Genomic DNA, 21,657 nt, shown 5'->3' on the forward strand with positions numbered 1-21,657 from the left:
GTTTCCTAAAAGTCATTTCACTATTCTGATCATCCTGTTTCCCTGTTCTTTACCTTCTCTAAATTCTTTTGATTTCATGGGACAGACAGAACTTCATTCAGTTTTGAGGGTAACACTGGATGTATATATGTTAGCATAACCTTTTTTTAGTTTTATCTTAACTCCATTACTCCTAATCGCTGATACTCTGCTGGATGATATTGTGATATTTGTTGGAATATCTTGTGTGTGTAGACTATTGAAGAATACGGTGTTGCTTTCACTGAAAACGTACTGAAAAATCACAAAGTGTACAGACTCGGTGAGAAGCCTAAAAACCCTTTAACTCAAGATCTCTGTAGTTAAAGTTGTAGCCTGGTTCATGTTAGAGGTCTCCTCAAGCTGATAAAGCATCTGTGCTGATGGGCTCTGCTGCTAAGTGTGTCCTGGGATTCTAAGTTCCCCTATTCCATCATTTCCTTTTGTTTTTTCCATCTGATCTGAATCCAGGGTGAATTGTTTTACATTTCAGTATTGACTAATTATATTACAGTTGAATCTACAAACAATACAAGTGGACAGACAAAGCTGGGCAGGGGAGGGATGAACTGGAGGATTGACCAAACAATACATATATAATATCTCAAATATCCATTTTTCCAATATTATAGTTTTCTCTTTCCCCGTAGAGAAAATAAACAGCACTTGCTTCTCTGGTGCAAGTTTTCCAGCAGTGTTTTATTTGGTCTTCAAAATGGTGTGGCTGTATCCCTGATTATGTCATCTTTTTACATAATATATTTAAAGTTTCTTTTTTATCACACTACTAAGAACCTGTCTTCAAACAGTACAGGATAACGAAGCTCCTAATTTCTAAAGCAGAATCTGTGAATATGTTGAAAAGGGAAAAATCAGAATGGAAAAGAATATTTTTATTTTAACTAGTTGGTCTGTACATGGGGCTTTCATATTTCTGCAGCTGATCCCAATGTGGATTAGGGATAATAAACAGCCTATTAATGGAGGCCTGAACTAGGAAATGGAGTTTGAATCAGCAGCAAAATTCAATGGCTGGCGAAGGTTAATAACTCCATTACTATCAGCTCTATTTTTTAGCCGTTTGAAGAGCTAGGTGTTAGCCTTATCTTACTCCTCATTAATTGAGCTAATAGAACCCCTGTGACCCTACCATGCTGCCATTATATGAGAGTTTACCAGACATGGACTGGAATACTTATCACTGAATACGTATTCCTCAGATTCATTTTTATATCAGAAATATTTTTGTTAAAGATTGGCTCTCTTCAGGTTTCTTTTTGGCTTTTCATTTCCTTGCTGCCTCCCGTAACAGCTACATATTTGGAAATTAAATGTAAATGACTTAATTAAAATCCTATCAAGGAACAAGCTAAGTCCCAAAATAGTTGCATCAAGGAAACATAATAGTGATTGAATTATTCTGACATGGAAAAATCTTACAGGGCATTTTTAAAACTTTGGCTTAATTTAAATGATAGATATTGTGTATTTATAATAGATGTGTTTTTAATTGATGGCATACAAAAATCTGTTGAGGAACAAAGAAGAAATACTATAATTATATCTTATTTTCTCCTCATTTTCAGGGAGGAAAAAAAAAACCTACCAGAAAAATAATGTGGTAATCAAGGTACTAAATCTGTAGAATTAAATTTGCCTGCACCAGGGAGGGAGAGAAACAGTAGGAAAAGTCCAAGTGTCTTATGTAGGATTTTGCTTAATTTATAGAAAGTGTAGTAAAAATAATAGGCAGATGAATTCTGTTTCAGTCATTCTCATTTTTTGTCTCTTCTGATTAGAAAGCAGCTCACTCTTACCAGAGCCATTATATAGTTGCTGGTTTACTGACTACTGTCTTCACTCATGCTAATTGGTTGCCTTTTTATTATCACTTTGGATATCATTTCTCCCATCTCAGATAGTTTCTTCCTCCTTCCCTGGCATGTTCAAAGGCAGAGTGACTGGTTTGGTAAAAACTAAGGGGTGAGACACTGGAAGCTAAAGGGGCAGGATCTTCTTGAGGTCAGTGCTGGGTTTATGAAATAGAAATGTATTTTGGAAAGTGTGTTTTAGGTGATGAATTCTTCATCACAAAGTTTTTCTTCCCAAACAAAATCCATTACACATTGTGCTTACAGAGCAAACTTAATGAATCTTCCTCTGATCTGGATTGGTGAATGATCAGTCAGCTTCACTGAGTGAATGGAACCAGTTTAACCCATAATTGCTACCCGTGTAGCCTTTTCCAAGCTACAACAGTTCAGCCATTGTGTTATCTCTTGATGCGAGTGTTTTGAGACTTACCCAGTTCATTGACAAGATTTTAATTAAGTCCATTACCTTTGTTTCCTGATCTGCCTCTATTGCAAAAGGCATCGCTGAGCACTCTGTAATGGCAAAATATATCAGGGAAGCTCCAGTTACCTTATGTGTAACAGCTGTGCATAGAAAGGTGTAATTGCTCTGGCATGAAGGCTCTGTTAAGCAGTCACACCCATGGGCTACTTAATAGTGACAACTAATTCTCCACAGGTAGTGGAAAAGCTGCACACAGATTCTTGCCCTACACAAAACTGATGGAAGCAGCTCCTTAAGCAGATTGGATGATTACAGTAAAAAATTATCACTTCTGCACATTCTACCTGTCCTTTCTATCCTGGGGAAAGGGCTTAATATGCATCTTGAGCCAACAATAGCAAAACCTCAAATGCAGTTTTAAAATTCTTCCATTGGCTTTCAGTAGGATGCTGCATTCGCTCTCACAAGTTTATTCTGTTCCAGCAAGAATAGAAGGTATATTTGGCATCAGCTGTGGGAGGCAGGTATTATATTTAGAAGTTACCTCATACAAGCTCCTTTTGATGGAGTTTTTGTGGTGAAATCCTGGATACAGCAATTAAGGAGATCTCTGATTTCAACAAGCTTCCTAAGTCTCCAGGAAGAGAAAGGAGAAAAGCTATTGACTTCTAAGAAGAAGGAGAAAATATTGACTTATAAGTCAATATTTTTATTTTTGTATTTTAAGCACCCAAAGCCGCATGCAAAATCCTGCCATTCTTTTTGCTGCTGAAAGGAGGGTTATTTTTCTGCAGTAGCTCTCTCACGAATGAGGAGACATTAGGAGACCTGAAGACTGCTGTCGCCTATAGATTGAAACCATTTTTCTCAGAAGATGCCACTGGTATCAAGACTGCCTGAGCTCAACACCTAACTGGAGAGAGAGAGAAAACTCTGTAAAAATAGTAGATAACATCTAGGATAACATTCAGGCTGAGAGAGTTGGGGTGGTTCAGCCTGGAGAAGAGAAGGCTCTGGGGAGAACTTATAGCAGCCTTCCAATACCTTAAGGAGGCCTACAAGGAATCTGGAGAGGGACTTTTTACAAGGGCATGTAGAGATAGGACAAGGGGAATGGCTTTAAGCTGAAAGAGCGGAGATTGAGATGAGCTCTTAGGCAGAAATTCTTCCCTGTGAGGGTGGTGAGGTACTGGCACAGGTTGCCGAGGGAAGCTGTGGCTGGCCCATCCCTGGTAGTGTTCAAAGCCAGTCTGGGTGGTGATTGAAGCAATCTGGTGTAGTGGAAAGTGTCACCATTACATCTGTACAGGTTAAAACTGAATTCATGAAAGTCTGTTACTGCAACTGCAGTCTGATACTGAGAAACTTCATTACAAATGCACATTACCTTTGAACTCCATGATTACTCAGGAATTCTGGAGTTAAAACTTAAGATTGTGCCAGCCATGCTCTGATTTAGTAGTCTCTTTGGGCTGGAGACTAATCCCAGCGTAAGCCATTACTTGGAGCTAGTGTGTCTGGCAAAATTGGCCCATACTGAAAACCACAGGCAGAACAGGCATTATGCTGCTTTCGCTTAGATTCTCCAAGCTGAAGATCTGGGAAGACAAGTGCATCAGTCTGTAGCAAATATAATACGGCTTGAGTGATTAAAACTGTCAAGTAATATTGCATATTGAATGGAGACTCGTTTGTCATTACCATGAGGATTCGAAAGTGTAATCTTCATTAAAGCATCAGTGGATTTACTGCTGTTTGCCTTGGAACAAGGTATTTGCTCAGAATTTTCTAGTAAATAAATTTAGCAAGTACAGGGCAATTTAAAGAGCAGAACTGAAAATTGTCATAGCTTATTCTGTGGGAAAGATGTAGGAATGATCCCTTATGACAAATGCAAGGTTTCTAATTCTATTGTTCTTTTCATATAACTGACCGAAGATCAAGGTGTAGCCACTTACAAAATAATTGTTTTATTTAACCTTCTAGAAAATGCTGCTACTTTGTGAACATAATTTAAGTTGATTTTTGGGCTAAGTACATAGAAAGAGCAGTTCCTCCTCAGATACTTCTAGTGAAATCGAAGGATTTGTACTGGCTCTGAGTGTGCCTCAGCATTAAAGAAAACAGAAACAAAATAAAGAAATCATCTGGTTTCTCAACCCCTTGAGTCCTGTGGGCTCTTCAGATTGCTGTATTTTTCTTAGCAGTGTTTGCAGTAAAACACTGGACTGTCAAAGCAAAGTATGTCGTGAACTTGCCATATTTCTGTAAAGTTCACTTTCTCCTTTTAAAAGCACAGTTCCTTCACAGAAGTCTCTCTCCAGTTGTACATGTCTAACCTCCATGGAGGAGACTGAATAGGATTAACTGGTGCAGCAGCAAGCCCTTACCTTTCATTGCACCATTCAAATTATAACCTTCGCTTGGAAACTTGCTGCCGTTTTTTTTCTTTTGCTAAAACTGTTACTGCCACTCCATTATACTGGATCCAGCCTCTTATTAGCTGTGAATAAACTGCTGAAATGCATTTTCCGTTGTGATTATTAAATAATTCCTTATTCCAATTCTGTAATTATTAAAGCAAGTAGCTGTTACTCAGAAAAACCCAACAAAACACAGCAAAACCACTGATGGCAGGAGAGAAGCTTGGATGTAATGACAGGGGAGATGGAAGACCAGATGCAGCTCTTAAGGTCTCTTCTATAGCTGTGTATTTGCATTACAAACCTAGGAATTTCATTCAGTACAGTTTCCACATTGTCCTGTCTGCAACATCTTGAGTGGCTTCCTCCGATTTCTTAAGCATCATGTTGATTTACTGCAAAGTGCAGGGGGGTTCCATATTCAGGCTGAATATTTGGTTTTAGTTCCTGACTTGTACAGAATTTCTCAGGTGGTTCCTAAGTTTCTCATCACGCCACCCCTACCTGACCCTGCTATAGATCTCAACTGTTGTTTTACCTTGTTGATGTTTTGTCTATATTTGCTTTAACCAGCTGCCCCTCTTTGCATGCAGCACTGGGACTCATCCCCTCTCTCCTATCAACAATAATTAGCCTTGTAAGACTAATGGAAGAAATCGTGTCTAATTACCCTGTTGAAGGCCCAATTATGTTATTAACATTTGTGGTCTATAAGCTAATGATGAGGAGAGCCTCTCATTTGCATAGCATTAAGTTAATTGAGCTGGAAGCTATGGGGTGGATAGCAGTGATGATAGCAGGATTCTGTTACAGAATGGATAATGATGACCGGAGCAGGACGATTCACCTGACAGGTTTATTAATTAACAGCTATCTGATTACCTAAAAGAAATGGCAAGTGGCAGCTCTTCTGAAAGAAGGGGCAGTATTGTTTTAATGAAAGATGCTATATCACTGCTGGTATTTGGGGCTGATTGATGTTAATGGCAGTGAAAGCTCTTTACTGGAAGCGTACACAAAAACCTGTTCTGGTTCTTCCCTGCCCTTGTAAAAACATGCTGTGAAGGTCTGATATTTGTGAATATGTTCAATTCTCACATGGTGCACGAAGCAGCTCTGTGCCAGTGGATTTGTGTGGCTGTATGAACAACAGCATGGTCTGAAAATCCTGCATTGTTATGTAACCTGGAAGTTTTGCCCTTGAAAGAACCAGAGGACTGGGTTTTGTAAACAGGTTTTTTCCCATTCAGATCTTAGGGAGGATTCTATGTTGTATCAGGGAGAAAATAACTATAAACAGTCAGCTTTTCACATTTTCCTCATGTGTACAAACTGCAAGTGAAGGTGGGTGCCCCTACCTTCAATTTATTTCTGAGTACAAACAGTCGTGCAAAGCTGTTAGGCATCTTAGAGAACAGGAATCTTTTTTATCTGAAACAGTTCTAGGACTAAAAATCCATGTTTTTATTTTTGATTAGATGCCAGGTTCTGTTTGGTTAATTCCAAACACATTGTAATTCGCAACAGATTCAGAGTCTTGTTTGAACTATAGTACCTTTTAGATGAAACAAAACCCCCACTCTGTTTAAAAGTTGCCTGTGCAGTCAATTCAAGACTAACTTGCTACGCCTAACTTTCAACTTGTTGTTGGAAGGCCACTCCTCAGTTCTGAATGTCAAATACAGCTTCCAGTTCACAATCGTCTTAGAGTTTTTTCAGCTACATTGAAAAGCCTATTATTAAATCATGGGAACTCCAGACATTATCCAGTGACTGAGATCCCCAGTTCATCCTGGACAGCCTTTGACCAAACCTGTCCCAGGAAAAAAAGAGAATACTACAAATGTTAACCTTTCAGAAAATGACTTTTTATCCATTTAGGTGGCCTGAAGATTACTGTTTCAATAGTAATAGATTTGTGAAGAGTAAAGACCTATAGATAAAATACAGTCACCATTATTTTGCCACTGGAGAACTTGCATGCAGTCTTCCTGCGTTCTATGACTGGCATTTGTTGAGTACGAAGGAGCTCAATTTTGCCTTGATCTGATATGATAAAGAGGCCAAAAGTTTAGTTTACTGAGTACATACAGACATTCACAAGTTGCCACAGGCACTTTTGGTCAGAAGGAGAAGAAAAATGAAAAAGCAAAGATGAAGGAGTAATCCTGGAGCCAGCTAACAGTGTGGTCTGTTTACTGGTTATGGCTCACAGCCACCAGCAGAAATAGGCCACTGCAGAGTGAATTACTCTGTGCAGCTGTGGATACCTGTGTGATGTGGAGCAAGCGAGGGAGATGCATTTGTGTAGCACTTACAAGGATCATCCTCCATCTCCTTCGAGTTCTGTTGGCTCTGTACCTAGGCTGTATCTGGCTTGGTACAGAGCCTAATGTCCGCAGCTGTGTAGGAATTACCTAAAATGTTTGTTCAGAAAATCTAGCACAATGAGTAAGTGCCTTTGCTGGAATCTAAACCCTACATCCTCCTGGTCCTCATTAACTTTCTGTAGTCACCAACGCACACAATGTTGGATGAAAATATCTTTACTGTATAAGTTAGTTTTTCTGTAAGGTATTCTGTAAGTGTAGTTCACTGCAATGCCTTGCCGTATAAAACAAACACAGCATCAAGCCAAGATCTGATAGATCAGAAATTATGTATTTAATTCAGAGTTCTGTATAGAGTGCTCATAAAAGCTTGATCATGATAGAGGGGGCAATAAACATTTGGGAACATAAATATTTCTGTAGGAAATGGCTTTGTGAAACATTTAGTTGTTGAGTAATAAGAACAATAGAGAAAATCAGAAGAACAGAAATCTCTGGGTACTAATCTGATGGGTTATATATGTTGCAATGATAAGAATGTTGAGAGAGAATTTTTATGGGTGGAGTAGCAACAAATACATTGAGTCCTGTATTACTAATGTCATCATCTTAGCCCCACTTGCTATCTCTGCTGCTCCAAAATTCAGCTTTAAACCTAGAAAAGCAGTGGATGAGACCTTGGGGTGCTGTGCTGCTCCTCTACTTGGTCACAAGGGTGTTAAGTCCTCTGAATTTGCAAGAGCTCAGTGTTTTGAGCAGGCAGGGCAAAGCCTTGGAGTCCAGGCCATGATCAGATGTTCACCAGAAGAATGGATCAAAATCTACAGAGGGCCAAGCAATGTTTGTTGTCAGGGATGGACTGCAGGAGAAAATACAACTATGTGAGAATTTCAGGGGAAATGATGCTCTTTCTTTGTCTCTTGTTTTTCTGGAACATCCATTGTGTGAGTATTTAGGCATCACTCCAGCCAGACAACACAAGGAAATATATAAAAGCACACATCAAAAAGTATTTTAAATAGCCAAACTGTAGAACAAAACATTCTGGCAACAGAGCTGATGCTCTTGTCTGTCTGTAGGCTAGAAAATAAGAAAGAAACCTGTAAGAAAAATAAAAACAACCTGGGAATAGCCAATTAGGTTAGAAGTGATGTTTTGGCTGCAAGGATTTTGAGGGCTGTAGAGAAAAAATAGTGTAAGATTAGAAAATGTTTGTCCATCCTGTGTGACAGATGTGGGGGAAGATGTAATCATTTGTTACTTCTCTCTTTTTTCCTCTGGAAACAGCAGCAGCAATGAGCTGGCAGGCACAGTAAAATGCAGTTAGCAAAAGTAATGGGAGTTGAAAGTTTGACCTTTTGTGATGGAAATTTGATATGAAAAAAGGGTCTTTTGATAATTTCTCTATCCAATCAGCTATGGGAGATGTCTTGATCCTGTTTTCTCATTTGCATGCTGACTGATCTCATTTGAAAACCCAATCATTCAGAAATACTGGGACGTCAACAGAAATGTTACAAGGAGTTGTTTTATCTGGAAGGTCTGCAGGGTGTCATCTCTTGTTTTTCACTCCAGTGGCCTGATCTCTTCTTCATGATTCCGTGTTTTTATTGGCAGTATAAGTTGAACATATTGAAATGCAAATAGCCCTTTCCACATTGAACCAAAATACAGGAGTGGGGTTTTTTTGTGTGATTGATTATATCCAGGGCACTTAAAAGGCAACGAAGAAAATACTTTCTGCAGTTCCTTTGATTTCTTGACATTGGAAAGTTCTGATGTTTCCTGTTAGCAATCATTGGCAGAAAGCGGTTCCTGGGCCTGAGTCCCACCCCTGCTTTTTCCCCATGTAAGGCCCACATTGGTGCAGCTCACTGATTCTGAGACCAGTGTGTGAGGTTATTTAGTTTGTCCACACAAACATACACACTTTTTGTTGTTATCCCAGGCATATTTAATGGTTTTTACCAAATTGCAGATGTCTTTAATCCAAGAATGTTATAATTCAAAGCCTACCAAGATCACATGTTGCCTTTCAACTGTGTGTGTGACCAGATGATTATCTGGCTAGTCATATTTCAGATCCCAGGCACCGCCCACTTAGGTGGGTTGAGGATCAACTTTATCTCCCAGACAACTTAAACCTCTCTTTTGAACAGTCAATCCAATTTCCATTTTACTCAACCACACTGTGGGTTAATGACAAGTTTTTCTGCTGTGTAACTGGTGTCATTATCCTTATTTTGGAGACTACCTATTAAACTAATGTCTTAAGCCAAAGTTTTGCTTTACTTAATGCAGAAGCTAGGTACAAACTAACAATATATGCTAGTTATGAATAAAGGAAATTTTTATATTTTTTTTGGCATACTATCTTTTTAACATCAGGGTCAATCTATACAAGAAATTGTTTTTCTTTTAATATCCCAAGATTTTTATTTCTCACCTATCTCTCCACCTGGACAATACCTAGTCTGCTAATCTGAGCGCTGCCATAGGAGATGGGATGTTCACCTCCTTTCTGGCTTCTTAGGCTTGCTCTGCTTTGTAGAAGAAAGCAAGTATTCACTGAATGTGTCTCGCTTCCCTGGTGAACACCTGCATTGAACTGCAGAGATATTTTGCTTTTCTGGTTTGATGTAATTCTTTATACAAAACAGAACAATTCCAACAGGAGAGCAGGGATGGATTTTCTTAGCTTAATGTTCTGGCGCTTGGCTGGGAGATGGTTCATAACTGGAATGTCAAAGTGAACCTGTCATGTTTTGAAGAGCTACCCGTAGCCCCAGCTGTTGGCTGTCCCTGCCTAACACAACCTTTCTTAAAACTGGTGTGGTTTTGCACAGAGTTTTGCTTCTGGCAGGCCAGCATCCCCTCTTGCCTTTACTGGTGTGGGCAGATTTGGCGGTGGGATTTCATGCTCTGTGCTGTAGAGCAGAAGCCCACCGGAGCGTCAGTGGGGACACTCCACAGGGACTGCTTTCCAAAGCCAAATCCTGGAGGGAGCGGGTGTAAGGAAAGGGATGAACCAGATTATGAGCTTTACATAATAGGATATCTTGAAAGTCATTCAGCTGGTGTTTGTACAACACTTTGAAATGTAAAGCTCTAAATTAGAGAGGAGGTGAAGATTTACCATGGTGTTCCTCAGGTGGGTGGCAGTATACCTCATTAGAGACCCACAGAAGTTTGCAGTCTCCATCACTGAGCTGCAGAAACAGTGTATTTACCCAGCTTGTTCTTTATTCAATAGATTTCAGGGTCTAACCACAAATTAATGCACATGTTTGTGATGTTTATCTGATAGCACCTAATTCCTGCAGCAATACGTGTACTTCTGTATATGGGTTGGGGATTTCATTGCTAGAACGATGTGTGAGGACAGAAGTAACTTGACTGATAGGCCTGTTCAAAGCAAGAGAATCCATTTAATAAAATCCTGTGGCCTGTCAGCTGAGGGGGAGTACTTTTCAAAACAGCAGAAATGGTAAATTCCCCCATTCCTTGTGTAATAAACTGAAGTTGTTGGCATGACTAGCTAGCACAATTCAGCAGCTCTCAGAATTACACACTGAGCATTCTCCCAATGGGAAATCAACCTCCTTCATCTCTCGTGTATTTTAGAATATTGATCCATGGAAGTTAAACCACGATGTGTTATTCTTGATAACTGCAGCAATCTAGCTCCTCCCTGATGGTTTTTAAAATCTACTTCCCTCTCCACCTTCTTTTCCTCCACAGTATTAAAAAAGAAACGCAGCTTAGCATGCCAATATTTTCTCTTCAGTGAAGTCAGCATAGAATATTAGTGTCCAAAAAGTTGTAAAACAAAAGACTATCATATGTTGCACCTTTTAATCATGTAATTGCTGAGTGACATTTAACTCTGAGGCTTTAAGTTACTCCTTTGTCAGCCAGCCTTCTCCTCCTGCCCCTCTCATTCCTCCCTCCTCCCAAAGCAACCTGCTTTTGCAGAGTAGTGCTTTAACTACACTGAAGTTTGGCTGAGCTTCTACATATTACAGCAGCAACACGAAAGCAAACAATTGAAGTATTTGAGAACAATGAAATATGTATGGCTATCTGTGACAGCCCTATAAAGCAGAGCAATTAGCCGCGTAATCCGAGAAAGCCAAAGCGACCGGCAGCCCACGGTTCCCTATTAGTTAAATGCTTTTTGTACGTCCTCATCCCATCAAATCAACTAACACTTCCTTTAATTGGTTCATGAATTATACAGCTTGGCTGCATTATAATTTAATCACCAGTAAACATTCCTGGGGCCCGCTGTAAAGTGTATAGCGCTCATTAATTCCTTAATTTCAGCAGATGGAAGGGGAGATCGGATGAACGGTGGCAGTACAGAGCGCCTTGGGCAATGGAAGAAGGAAAAAAAGGTGGGGGGCCGTTTAGATTTTTTAAGGGCTGTCAGAAACTCAATCTGTGTGCTGTCAGCAGCTTGGACCCGTTTCCCCCCGCCTCCCCCTGCCTTCACCCCACCTACTGCTGCAAGTGACTGACGGATTCATATGGAGGCTTGTCAACCCGTCTTTAAACATCAAGCCAGCGGGTAAACCAAGCCCAATGTAAATTAATTCTTGTCTTACGGGCCCCCCTTTCTCCGTCCCCATGAATATTTCATGGCGGGCAGCATAAATATTAATTCTAATAGCTCTGCACAGTGGTTATTATTTCTGTTTTATGACAAATATTCATAAAATATTCAGGACCCTTTTTTAGAACATTTACACACTTGATTGTGAAATTTTCCAGCTTCCTGGGGACACAGTAAACATATTGGGGTTCTCTTGATGGACTTTTTTCTCTCTTAATTAATACTACGGCACATTAATATTTAATCAGATTTAGTTTTCTTTTCCCCAGAAGTGAACCCTATTACATTTGAGGATTTATTTGACAGTATTTAAACAGGGAATTTTTATTCCCTATTATGAAATTGGTTTCCTTTGACACATATATAAAATGACACATTATAATCCATTCTTTTATTCCCTCCCCTTGCCCCTGAATCATACACTTTTTTGGTGTAAATTCTTTTATTTATTTCATTTTACATCCTAAATATCCTACCGACAACAAAAGTTAGTGTAAGTGATGAGTGTGGGGGGGGGGGGAGGGTGTGTTAATGTATCATTCACTATAAATTTCATTCTATTTATTTAATAAGTATGGGATCCTCGTTAGGAGCAGGAGGTGTAACAGAAAGGCTGCAGACAGGTAGCAAAGGCATCAGTTCTGGTAAGAGTTTGCTAGTCCTTAACCCTGGAGTTCTTGCTTCACTCAAGACTTGCTTTGCAGAATCTAATTATTGCAGGGGAGGGTTGCAAGCATCTGAGGAAACAGGACTGCATTTGGGGAAGCGGGTTCAGGTTCCTGACCTCAGGCCTCTGGGGCTGCAGAGGCTTTCGATTATCTGAGACTGAATTTGATTAACCTTGTAGAGAGTGGAAATCGTGCCAGCCACGTTACTCTAAAGCAGTGCTGGCTGCCATCTTACTCTGTCTTTCACAAAGCACCACTGGAATGAACTCCAGGGGGACTGCAGAGATGCTGGAATAACAGCTGAGAGTAAGAAGGAGGCAAAGAATAAAAATGAGGATAGAAATGTAAACCAGTTTCGAATGGAGGTACCAATGCATCCAAACCATTTATTACGTATGGCAAGAGTTAATACTGCCTTCACAAAAGAAGCTTCAAGATTCTGGTAAAGCCTCGAGTATGAAAACACTTGCTCTGTGTATGCATGCCCTTTCTGTGCTGATGGAGCATTTACGCAAGCAGGAGCTCTTCCACGTGGAATGGCTTTTACTGCCAGAAGGCCTGGGGTTTTTCACTGGTGTAAATCTGTGTGATGCCAATGGAGTGACTTTGCTTTATCCCAGCTCAAGCTCCAGCCCATTGTTCTGTAAAGCAGAAAGACAGTGCTACCTAGCAGGGCTGCGCCTGCTCCCTCTGCTTAGGGTGATGTGGCACCCGCTGAGATGCTGTTGAGATACCAGGCTGGTGGGGTGGGATGCAGCAGGGACCCTGCCACCTCAGCTGTCTGGACTGTTGGGGGCTGAGCACATCTAACTGGTGGGTGGAAAATATCTAATAGTCATTACTCTGCACTGCTGGTGAAGGCAAGGAACATCTGCAGCTATGAAGGATGTTGTTCATCTTGCTCCCCTGGCCAGAAGCCATGTCCTGGGAATAGTGCCCCACTTAGCTGCCTGTTGTGGTTATTGGACAGAAATGCATCCATTTGAAAAGAAAGATCCAGTGTCTGGGAGCAGCTTGTCATCACTTGAATCCGTATAGGAACTCAATGAGCAAAACACTTGTGCCGATTAACCTGTGTTTTAGTATTTATGCAATGTATTTTCCCTTATGGTCAAAACCTAGAGGGTGAAATTACTTCCCAAAATAGAATCAAGCATCATTCATCAGAACATATCCCAGAATTTAAAAGACATCATTGAATAAAACCTCCCGAAGCTCCTTCTATAAATAAGAAATAAGGATCATTTCATCCATTGCAGAGACATGCAGAAGGAGTATTTAGAGTAAGATGTAAACTAAGATCCATGTCCAGTCTATAGTACAGCTTCAGAAGATCCTTTGTAGTCTGGTTACCCATGGGCAAAATGCCTGGTTTATTGAGAACATAAAAGAGAAACTGAGCATTGAGAGAAATCTGAGCAAGACTGAGGAAAAGGTAGATGGGATCTATGTAATCTGTTTAAATTTTAAGAGAGGATTTGGGGATTGCAGAATGTAATTATGGAAATATAACGTGCTCAGGATCCTGTGGCTGGGCCCCTAGTGCTTGAGAAGAGGCTTTGCCAAGGTTTCAGGTTCAAGGTGTCTTTATATTGCAAGAAAGGGAACATTCTTTAGGGGACCTAATTGATCCAAGTCAGGTATCTCTGGCTAGGAAGTCTATAAAGACAAAATGACCTGGGTTTTAGCTGGGATTAGTCACTTGGATTCAAACCTGAATTTCCTTGTACCTGTCAGCTTGAACCACTAACTTGATTTGCTCTATTACTGTGATAATTCAATAGTGCTACCCAAGAAAAAAACCTTTCTGCAATGCAGATTTTTCTTGTATCTTGGCCAAGCCTGTCATCCCATTCCTCTCTGGCTTGTGGTGCCTGGATGATCCAGAAGTTTGTACAGTTGTATGCACTTCTGGAAACTTTAAAAAAAAAATTATGGTGAATTTTAATAATGGGCTTTAGAGTTTAGCCAAATTCAGGGCAGTTGCTGGAGATGTTCCTTGTCTCTCTGCCAGCTGATTCCATGGTGCCCCCCAAGGCTTTTCTGTCCTTTTGCAAGAAGTGTGTTATTTCCTTCTCCACCTGCTTTGGCTGTTTTATGAACCAAAGGGAGGAGCTTGCATTTGTACCAGAGATCACATAAACATTTTACCTGTGGTAGCCTTTTAGAGAGCTACTGCATCCGTACACTTCAACAGCCTCATCTCTTTTTCAGCTTTATAACTCTATTACAAAAATTGTAGCTATTGCATTGCCAGAACCAAGTCCTCAAGGAGAGTTACTTTCCATGGGGAATTGTGCCATAGAATCACATAACACTGCATTGATTTCTCCATATTGAGTAGGATGCACCGTGCCTCTGAAAGGCTCAATTTTCTACCCGTGAATTTAACATTTTATATTTGTCTGCCTGAAAAAAGAGTGTAACTTTGTGCCCCTTCCTCTCATTCCCCTCTTCCTCTTTCTTTCACTCTCTCTCTCTCTTGCTCTCTCTTTCCCCTTCTCTTCAGCTGAGGTTCTGTCAGAGTTCTGCCAGCGAAGTTTGCTGTAACTTTGAGACCACACAGGCATCTGATCTTTACATCCTTCTTTTTTTTTAAGCAGACTGATGTGGTACGTTGTAAACTGCCAGGAGCACTTGCTAATTTAGTAGTTAATGACAGTCACAGAGAGTGTTTTTCCTGCCCCTGGAGAGGCTTTAGACACAGCTGGGGTAGATTTGCCACTATCAATTATGCACAATTTTAAACAAGAATTGGCCAGCAGGGGCCTCTTTTTTTTTTGCAGAGCGCAGAGCATGAAGAATGGAAATATGGCAGCTGGTACCTGCCTATGAGGGAGAAGATCTATAGGAGTTAAGAATATAAGAGAAAGATTAATAGCTTGCTATTTTTAAAGTTGCAGTTTCAACTCAAAGGTTGAAATGCTGCATTAGAAGTGGCCCAGTGTTGTTTCATGCTGTATTTTTTTTAATTCAAGCGTCATAACTTGACTGCAAGGCTTGATCTGGCCCTGGTATAGCCATAAGCAAGTCAGTAGTCTCTGCTATTAAAACCAGCAAGAGAGTCAGGATTCTGTCTTAGATATCATCTTGCATTGTCTTTTCATCCTTAAATGAAAGCAAGGTATGAATTCAATTGGATTTAATGGTATAGGTCAAATTCTGCAGATGATAATTTTACAAAAAGAGCCTGGCTCCTCTCCACCAATGTCAGTCCAGAGCAACTCCAGGAAGTGGGAAATGACAAGGATGGGGATCTGACCTAAGTAGATAGTTCAGGTCTAGAACAGCCAACATCTCATCCACGTAGGTCAGCTTCATCAAACAGCTATGTTTAAATTACAGCACCAAAACTGGTGGAAGGCCATGGCTTACAGGCAGAGCTTTAGTTCTCTGGAGATGTGAAGGCAGCTGGCAAGGCAGTGGAGCCATCCTGGACAAGGACTGTCAGTGCACAGGAGGAGTTTGCCTTAATCCCTAGCTCAGGGATAGAAGAATTCAGGCATGCAGCACTTGCTTGTCTTATAGAAACATTCCTAATTTTTCCATTATAGGTGTTTTAATTTGGTGACTATGTCCACAAAACAGGAAAACTACCACGAAAAAAAATTCTCCTGAGGACAACTCTGAGCGCTGTCAATTGTTAATCACTTGGATTAACTAGGTTGGTTGCCATCTGGAACAAATGCAGTTCAGAATTAGTTGAATGCCGTTGTGTAGGTCAGAAAACCTTTCTTCACTTATTGGATGGCTGTGACACGTTTTTCCAGAAATGCTCTCATGATCAGGCATGAAACAAAACTTGTGCCACCCATACTTTTACCTTCTCGTCTCTCTGTCTGCAAAGGGAAGCCATCAGGATGCCTTGGTGACCTCTAGGATCTTAGACAACACTGTCTGAATAGTCAGAAGCCAGAAGTAATTGGAATACCCTTTTGGAATGCCAGATGGCTGGTAGGAAAATGACATTATATTCCAGCTGGTAGAGGCCTTATATATTTCATTGCCATCCAAAGGCCACTAGTTCTCATTTGACTAGGTACACAGTGAAGGTGTCATCAACATTATGAATCTGTTGGAGTTTAATTTCTCTAATGTATCCGAAAGCAGTGATAGATCAGGTAAGTGATGTCAAGTACAGTGAGGAAGAGGCAAGATTCTCACCCAAGATATTTTTTTTCCCTTTTAACATGTGAGTTCATGGTTTTGTTGTCCATGCAAGCTTGCTGACAGGACTGGAACTTCTCTCACATGCTTCTCCTGGGAGAGGAGAACAAAGGAGAGAGGACACAGCTTTACTTACAAACCATTTGGCTTCAGTCCTGCATCTAACAGCAGTGTTGCCACTCAATGGTAGTTAGTTTGTCCTCAGAATCCTGTGCTGAGAGGCTCTGCTGAGCTGTAGCCCACAGGGCACCAGTTTGTAACTGACTGCCAATGATTTTAGGTAGATGCTGAGCCTGTGATGCAGGAGTGAGGTTTCTTGGTGCATCTCTGCCCAGCCCTCCCCATGCACACCTCATGTTGCTACTGATTGACGTTACTCACCTGTTGCAGAGCTGAACGAACAGCTTGCCAGCTCTGAAAGGGAAGCTGTGCTGGATGCTAATCTAGCAGTATAATGTAGTATACTTTGATACGAGGCTGTGTTTCCTTGCCTTCCTGTCTACCAATTCTGATGACATCTGTTTCATATTTCCCCTTGATAGAAGTTGTGACACATTACAACATACAAAGCCTGGCTGATTCCTAAAGCAAGCTTTACAGAGGATGCATTTATGTGAAAAAAGAATTACAGCTGGTATGTGAAAGGGGCCAAGCTCTGCTTGGAGGTGAATCCAGTACTTGTAGGGCATTGTTCCAGCTATTGCTGTAAATGCTTGATCAATGTCATGAGCGCAGCCCTGTGTCTTAGGAGGATTTCCAAGGGAAATCCAACAAACCTGTTTTCTGGACATTTAGAGGGTCAAGTTTGTTATGTGATCAGAGTCATAGTAGCCTGAGACAGGGACACAGGCAAAATGTTGCTCAGAAACACCTTGAGAGAGGCTGAAGCAGATATATCATATACCCAAGACTACCACTTTGCTGAAAGTACATACATGTAAGTAGGCTTTACTCATGTGAGTAAGCCTCCTGGGGCTGCATAATAGACTGTGTGTGGTATGTTTCTCCTTCAAAACAATAATAAAGCTTTCTAATTGGAAGTATTTGAAGTCTCGACAGTAGTTCTGTCAGTGTTTTTCCCCTTCATCTTTTTTCCCTGTTTCTGAACGATTTTGAACTGACAGCCCTGGGGAGTGTTGTTTTCTCTTTATCTGTACCCTGCCATACCCTGTGGTATGGCAAGGTGAGGCATCCCACCTTCACTGGAAGGACCACTGGATTAGGAGTTGGTGCTGTTGTGTAGTATATTCTGTGTGCCATTATACGATGCATGTGGGGGAAAAAAATAAATATGTGTATTAGCAGGGATGTCTATACTCTCCCACATCTTCTCCCTACACTCTTCTTTAATGGTGACACCAGACTGGATAATAAGAAGCATCTTGTATAAAAAAGAAGGGAAGCTCAGACAAGGCTTTCAGAGTTCATTTTGTTGGCAGCTTTTTAAGTGGAGTTTTTTTAGGCTCTTCTGCTTCAAATACCATAATACTTTTTTGTGTTAGTAACTATGAATTACGACAAGCTTTCTTGATATGCCAGGTTATAATCCTTTAGTGGGTTTGTTTATTTCAGAATATAATAGGAAGCCGTATCAATTATCATGACTGTATAAATGTTGTTCCTCTCTACTAGAATATTCATCTTGAGACATATCATCAGATGTTACCTGTTCTGACAATCACATTTTTGTGCCATTGTTGGGCAACAGAAAAAAAGAAAAACAAAATGTTAAGAGTGTAAGGGATAAAAGAGTGTTGAAACTGTTGTTCTTTTCCTGTCTTTGGAATCTCCGAGATCTTGAATGTTTTATTCCTGGCTGTTATTTTGTTACCACAGTGTGAATAGAAGTCATTATCTGTAAACATTTGAAGAGAGAGATGATTTTCATAACTTTAAATCCTACAAAGGATTCTAGTAATCTGCTGTGTGCATGCCAAGGTAAAGCTCAGCCTTTCATCTGGTCTGATCCCACCCTGTCAGTGTAAAATGCTCCTTTGGTGAATGTCTAAAGCATACAGTATCTTTTGTGAGAGGCAGACACAAACGAAAATAGGAAGCCTAGCCTTGAAGGCAGCAGCAGGAGAAGGTGTAATATAAAGAGAGATGTTTTTACAGCCTTCAGGCCGTGCTCAGTTGGTAAAAGTTTATTTTCATAAGAAGCTTTATTTTTCATTTTGCTCTGAATTAACCATTGAATGTGATCTTCATCCAGATCTGCTTTAGTCTCCAGTAGCTGGGGGACAGGGGACTCATTCTCAACAGTTTGTCAAGAATTTTCTGCTGGAGAGTTTTTAAATGACAACATGAAATTAACAGGGCCATGATAATGAATCAAAATTCCAAGGAGTCAGTGTGAGATGGGCACAACAGCTTATATGCAACAGTGTAATGTGACTGGGATCATCAGTGGTGTACACTGTATATTACAGCTGTAATTCAGTCACTAGTGTCCACATGGTATTGTCGATTAAGGCCTGTCAATGCACACAGCAACACACAGACTGTGTGTTGAAGAACTTCTGCTCTGATGAGGTTGGACACTAAACAGATGTGAGGAGAAGAACCAGAGGAGAGAGGCCCTGTGCATAAGCTAATCTTTTCTGATGCTGCAGTTTTGAGTGGTACTGTCACTTCCACATCTGTGTGTGCCGTTCGTTTGGGTAAGGATTAACTCATACTCTGAAGGTCACAAGTGATGTTCTCAGGATGTTAATGCACTTAATTGTTATGTTCTCCATAGGGTATTTTTCTTTAATCTCCCTTATGAATCCATTGTGGAACGACTGTCTCAGCGGAGGATTGATCCTGTCACTGGGGAAAGGTTAGCACTCCTGTCTGATGTTTAACATTTTGCAAGGCTGCCAGTGAGATGAAAGCACCAGATAGACTTCATAGAAATCTAAGGAAACTCAGGAATGTTGTACTCTTGCTAAGGGATTCCTTAAAAGAAAAGTTAAAACTTTCATAGCTACTCAAGAGCCAACCCACCTGCCTGCTCCTGTTCTCAGAAGAGGACATTTTAAAACCGCAGAGCCTGAAATCTGCAGTAGCAAGTAGCTCAGGTCTGATATTTTAATGGTAACTAAATTGATTGGTAAAATAATGCTGAGGGAAGATGTCTGAAACCTAGCCTAAATGCACGTGGTTTTCAGACATTCCCATGGGAATTTTGAAGGCTTCCCAGCTGGGGAAAAATGGAAAACTTGCTGCATTTTACTTCCCCAGCTCCTGTGATGGTTCTGTCTGCTGTGAGATATTAATATCTTTCCTGCTCAGTAAAGCGAGCAATCTTGAGTCACTGAGTCCCTGTAAGATTGGATTCTCAAACGTGGCTGTGCCTCTCTCTGGCAGTTACATCATCTCACTTCTCCAATGACCTTCATGTCTTCTCCACCCTTTTTTGGGAAGGAACAAGTGACAAATATCTTCCTAAACACCTGCTGGAATTGCTGTGGATTTGCAACTTCACTTGTGCTGGTTTTATGATTCCCCACAGTTAAATTTTAAATCACTATTTTACTTTTCTAATGGTTAAATGTGTCCTATGGAATCAAAGACAAATACCAAACCCTCAAAGATTAAGGTCATAAGTACTGGATTTATCCCAGAGTGATACATGATTATTCAGACATCTCACTTGAGGTGCAACATTAACTTGTGACAGCAACAGTGATTTGCTGTAACTGTTCTCTTTGGCTTAGTAATAAGTGATGCAGTTGTTCCAAAGAAATGAACACTATGAAGCAAATCATTCACACATCTTTGCATTTCTTATCATTAGGATTAGCCTGTTCAGTGTCTGCTCCAGTTAACACGCTTCCTTCTTCCAAACTCTGGGTTTTATTGCTTCCAAATTCATTGTGAATTGAATTGTTTTAGGTACTATATCTAATCCTTGGCATTATGTTAAATCTGCATTGCTGGCTTCAGTGCAGTGAAGAGGGTGGACTTCAGCTGTGCTTTAAATAATAATGATGTGCTATGTGTCCACATCATTGTACCAACAGGAGCTGTAACACAGTTCTGTGCAATCACAGAGACTCTGCTTCTCTCCTTGGTTTTGCATCTATCCCAATAGTTTCAGAAAAGTTCGCTGTACAGGAAGAAGGATAAACTGGTTTTGTGTTAGGGCACAGGAAACAGTAAACCACAGCAAAGGTTTTTAGCTAATGCTAAGGTTTAAGGTTAGGCTTTTTAGGTGCCTTTTTTAAGATAGGAGTCAAAGATTACAAGTAAAACATGTTACCTTGGGATTAGATCTGGAACACAGAGCATTGGGCATGTAATAGGGATTTCTTTGCACCTTGTGTGAAGTATATAAACACCAGCAGCACTATCTCTGTGTCACCTCAAGAAAAGCTCTTAGCTTTTGAGTATCCAGGATTCTTTAGAGCAGGAACAACAGATGACTTGTTTTAAACCCCCAACCTAGAGTAGATAAAGTCACTTCCAAGGAATTGTGATAAGCAAAACCATGGAATAGTTTAGGAAATAGCTGCTGTGTCCTCAGCCTGAGCTCTGAAATGATACTTGTATCTCATCTCCAGATACCACATTACATTCAGACCAGCACCCACACCAGAGATCCAAGCCCGTCTCAGACAGAACCCTCGAGACAAGGAAGAAAACATTGAGGTGTGCGTGGAAAGCTATTACAGGAATATCAAGGAACTGGAAGATTTTTATGAAGATGCCTTTTATGTCAATGCTGACCAAGACCCTTTTGCTGTCTTTGAGTTTATAGAAAGCTGTATCATTAAGCCCCTTCCATGCAAAAAATTTAAAAGCTCATAATTAATACAGATGATTGCCTGAACTGTTGATTTTAAACTTTTCCCTGTAACGTTTGCAGTCTGGTCACTGAAGTGGCACATTATCACAAGGGGACAGGAAGGCAGCAGAGCCGTGTTGAATATGAAGCTCACCAAGGCTGATTGAAGTACAGAGAGTAAGAAATTGTGCTGTAGGGGAAACTTTTGACTTCTGTTTTGTGATCCAAGGTATGAAGCACTGTGGGGAGGGAAGTTCCTGTGTTTGATTCAAATATATTTTTCCGATTCTGTAATTCAGTGAATAGTAGTTTTGTTTTAATTGTGTAATATACACAAAGCCAACTGGAGTGTTAAAGCTATTAGATG

General features: G+C 40.4%; 1 protein-coding gene across 4 annotated transcripts in view; it reads left to right on the top strand.

Moving 5' to 3' along the window:
* The window catches only part of AK8 (adenylate kinase 8), a 65,077-nt gene extending 43,427 nt beyond the window's left edge, over window positions 1–21,650 (top strand). For 2 of the 4 annotated variants that reach the window (XM_061352697.1, XM_061352698.1), the window contains exons 12-14: window positions 11,396–11,466; window positions 19,260–19,340; window positions 21,067–21,650. In XM_061352697.1, the coding sequence (XP_061208681.1) occupies window positions 11,396–11,466; window positions 19,260–19,340; window positions 21,067–21,263 (349 nt within the window). In that variant the 3' untranslated portion in view covers window positions 21,264–21,650. The remainder of the gene's footprint in view (window positions 1–11,395; window positions 11,467–19,259; window positions 19,341–21,066) is intronic. The other 2 variants (XM_061352696.1, XM_061352699.1) reach the window with 2 other exon arrangements.
* Window positions 21,651–21,657: the final 7 nt, after the last annotated feature.

Source organism: Neopsephotus bourkii, unplaced genomic scaffold (genome assembly GCF_033783945.1).
Source record: "Neopsephotus bourkii isolate Nb327-2 ecotype Australia unplaced genomic scaffold, CSIRO-AGI_Nbou_v1 NB_659, whole genome shotgun sequence".
NCBI classification, from domain to species: Eukaryota; Metazoa; Chordata; class Aves; order Psittaciformes; family Psittacidae; genus Neopsephotus; species Neopsephotus bourkii.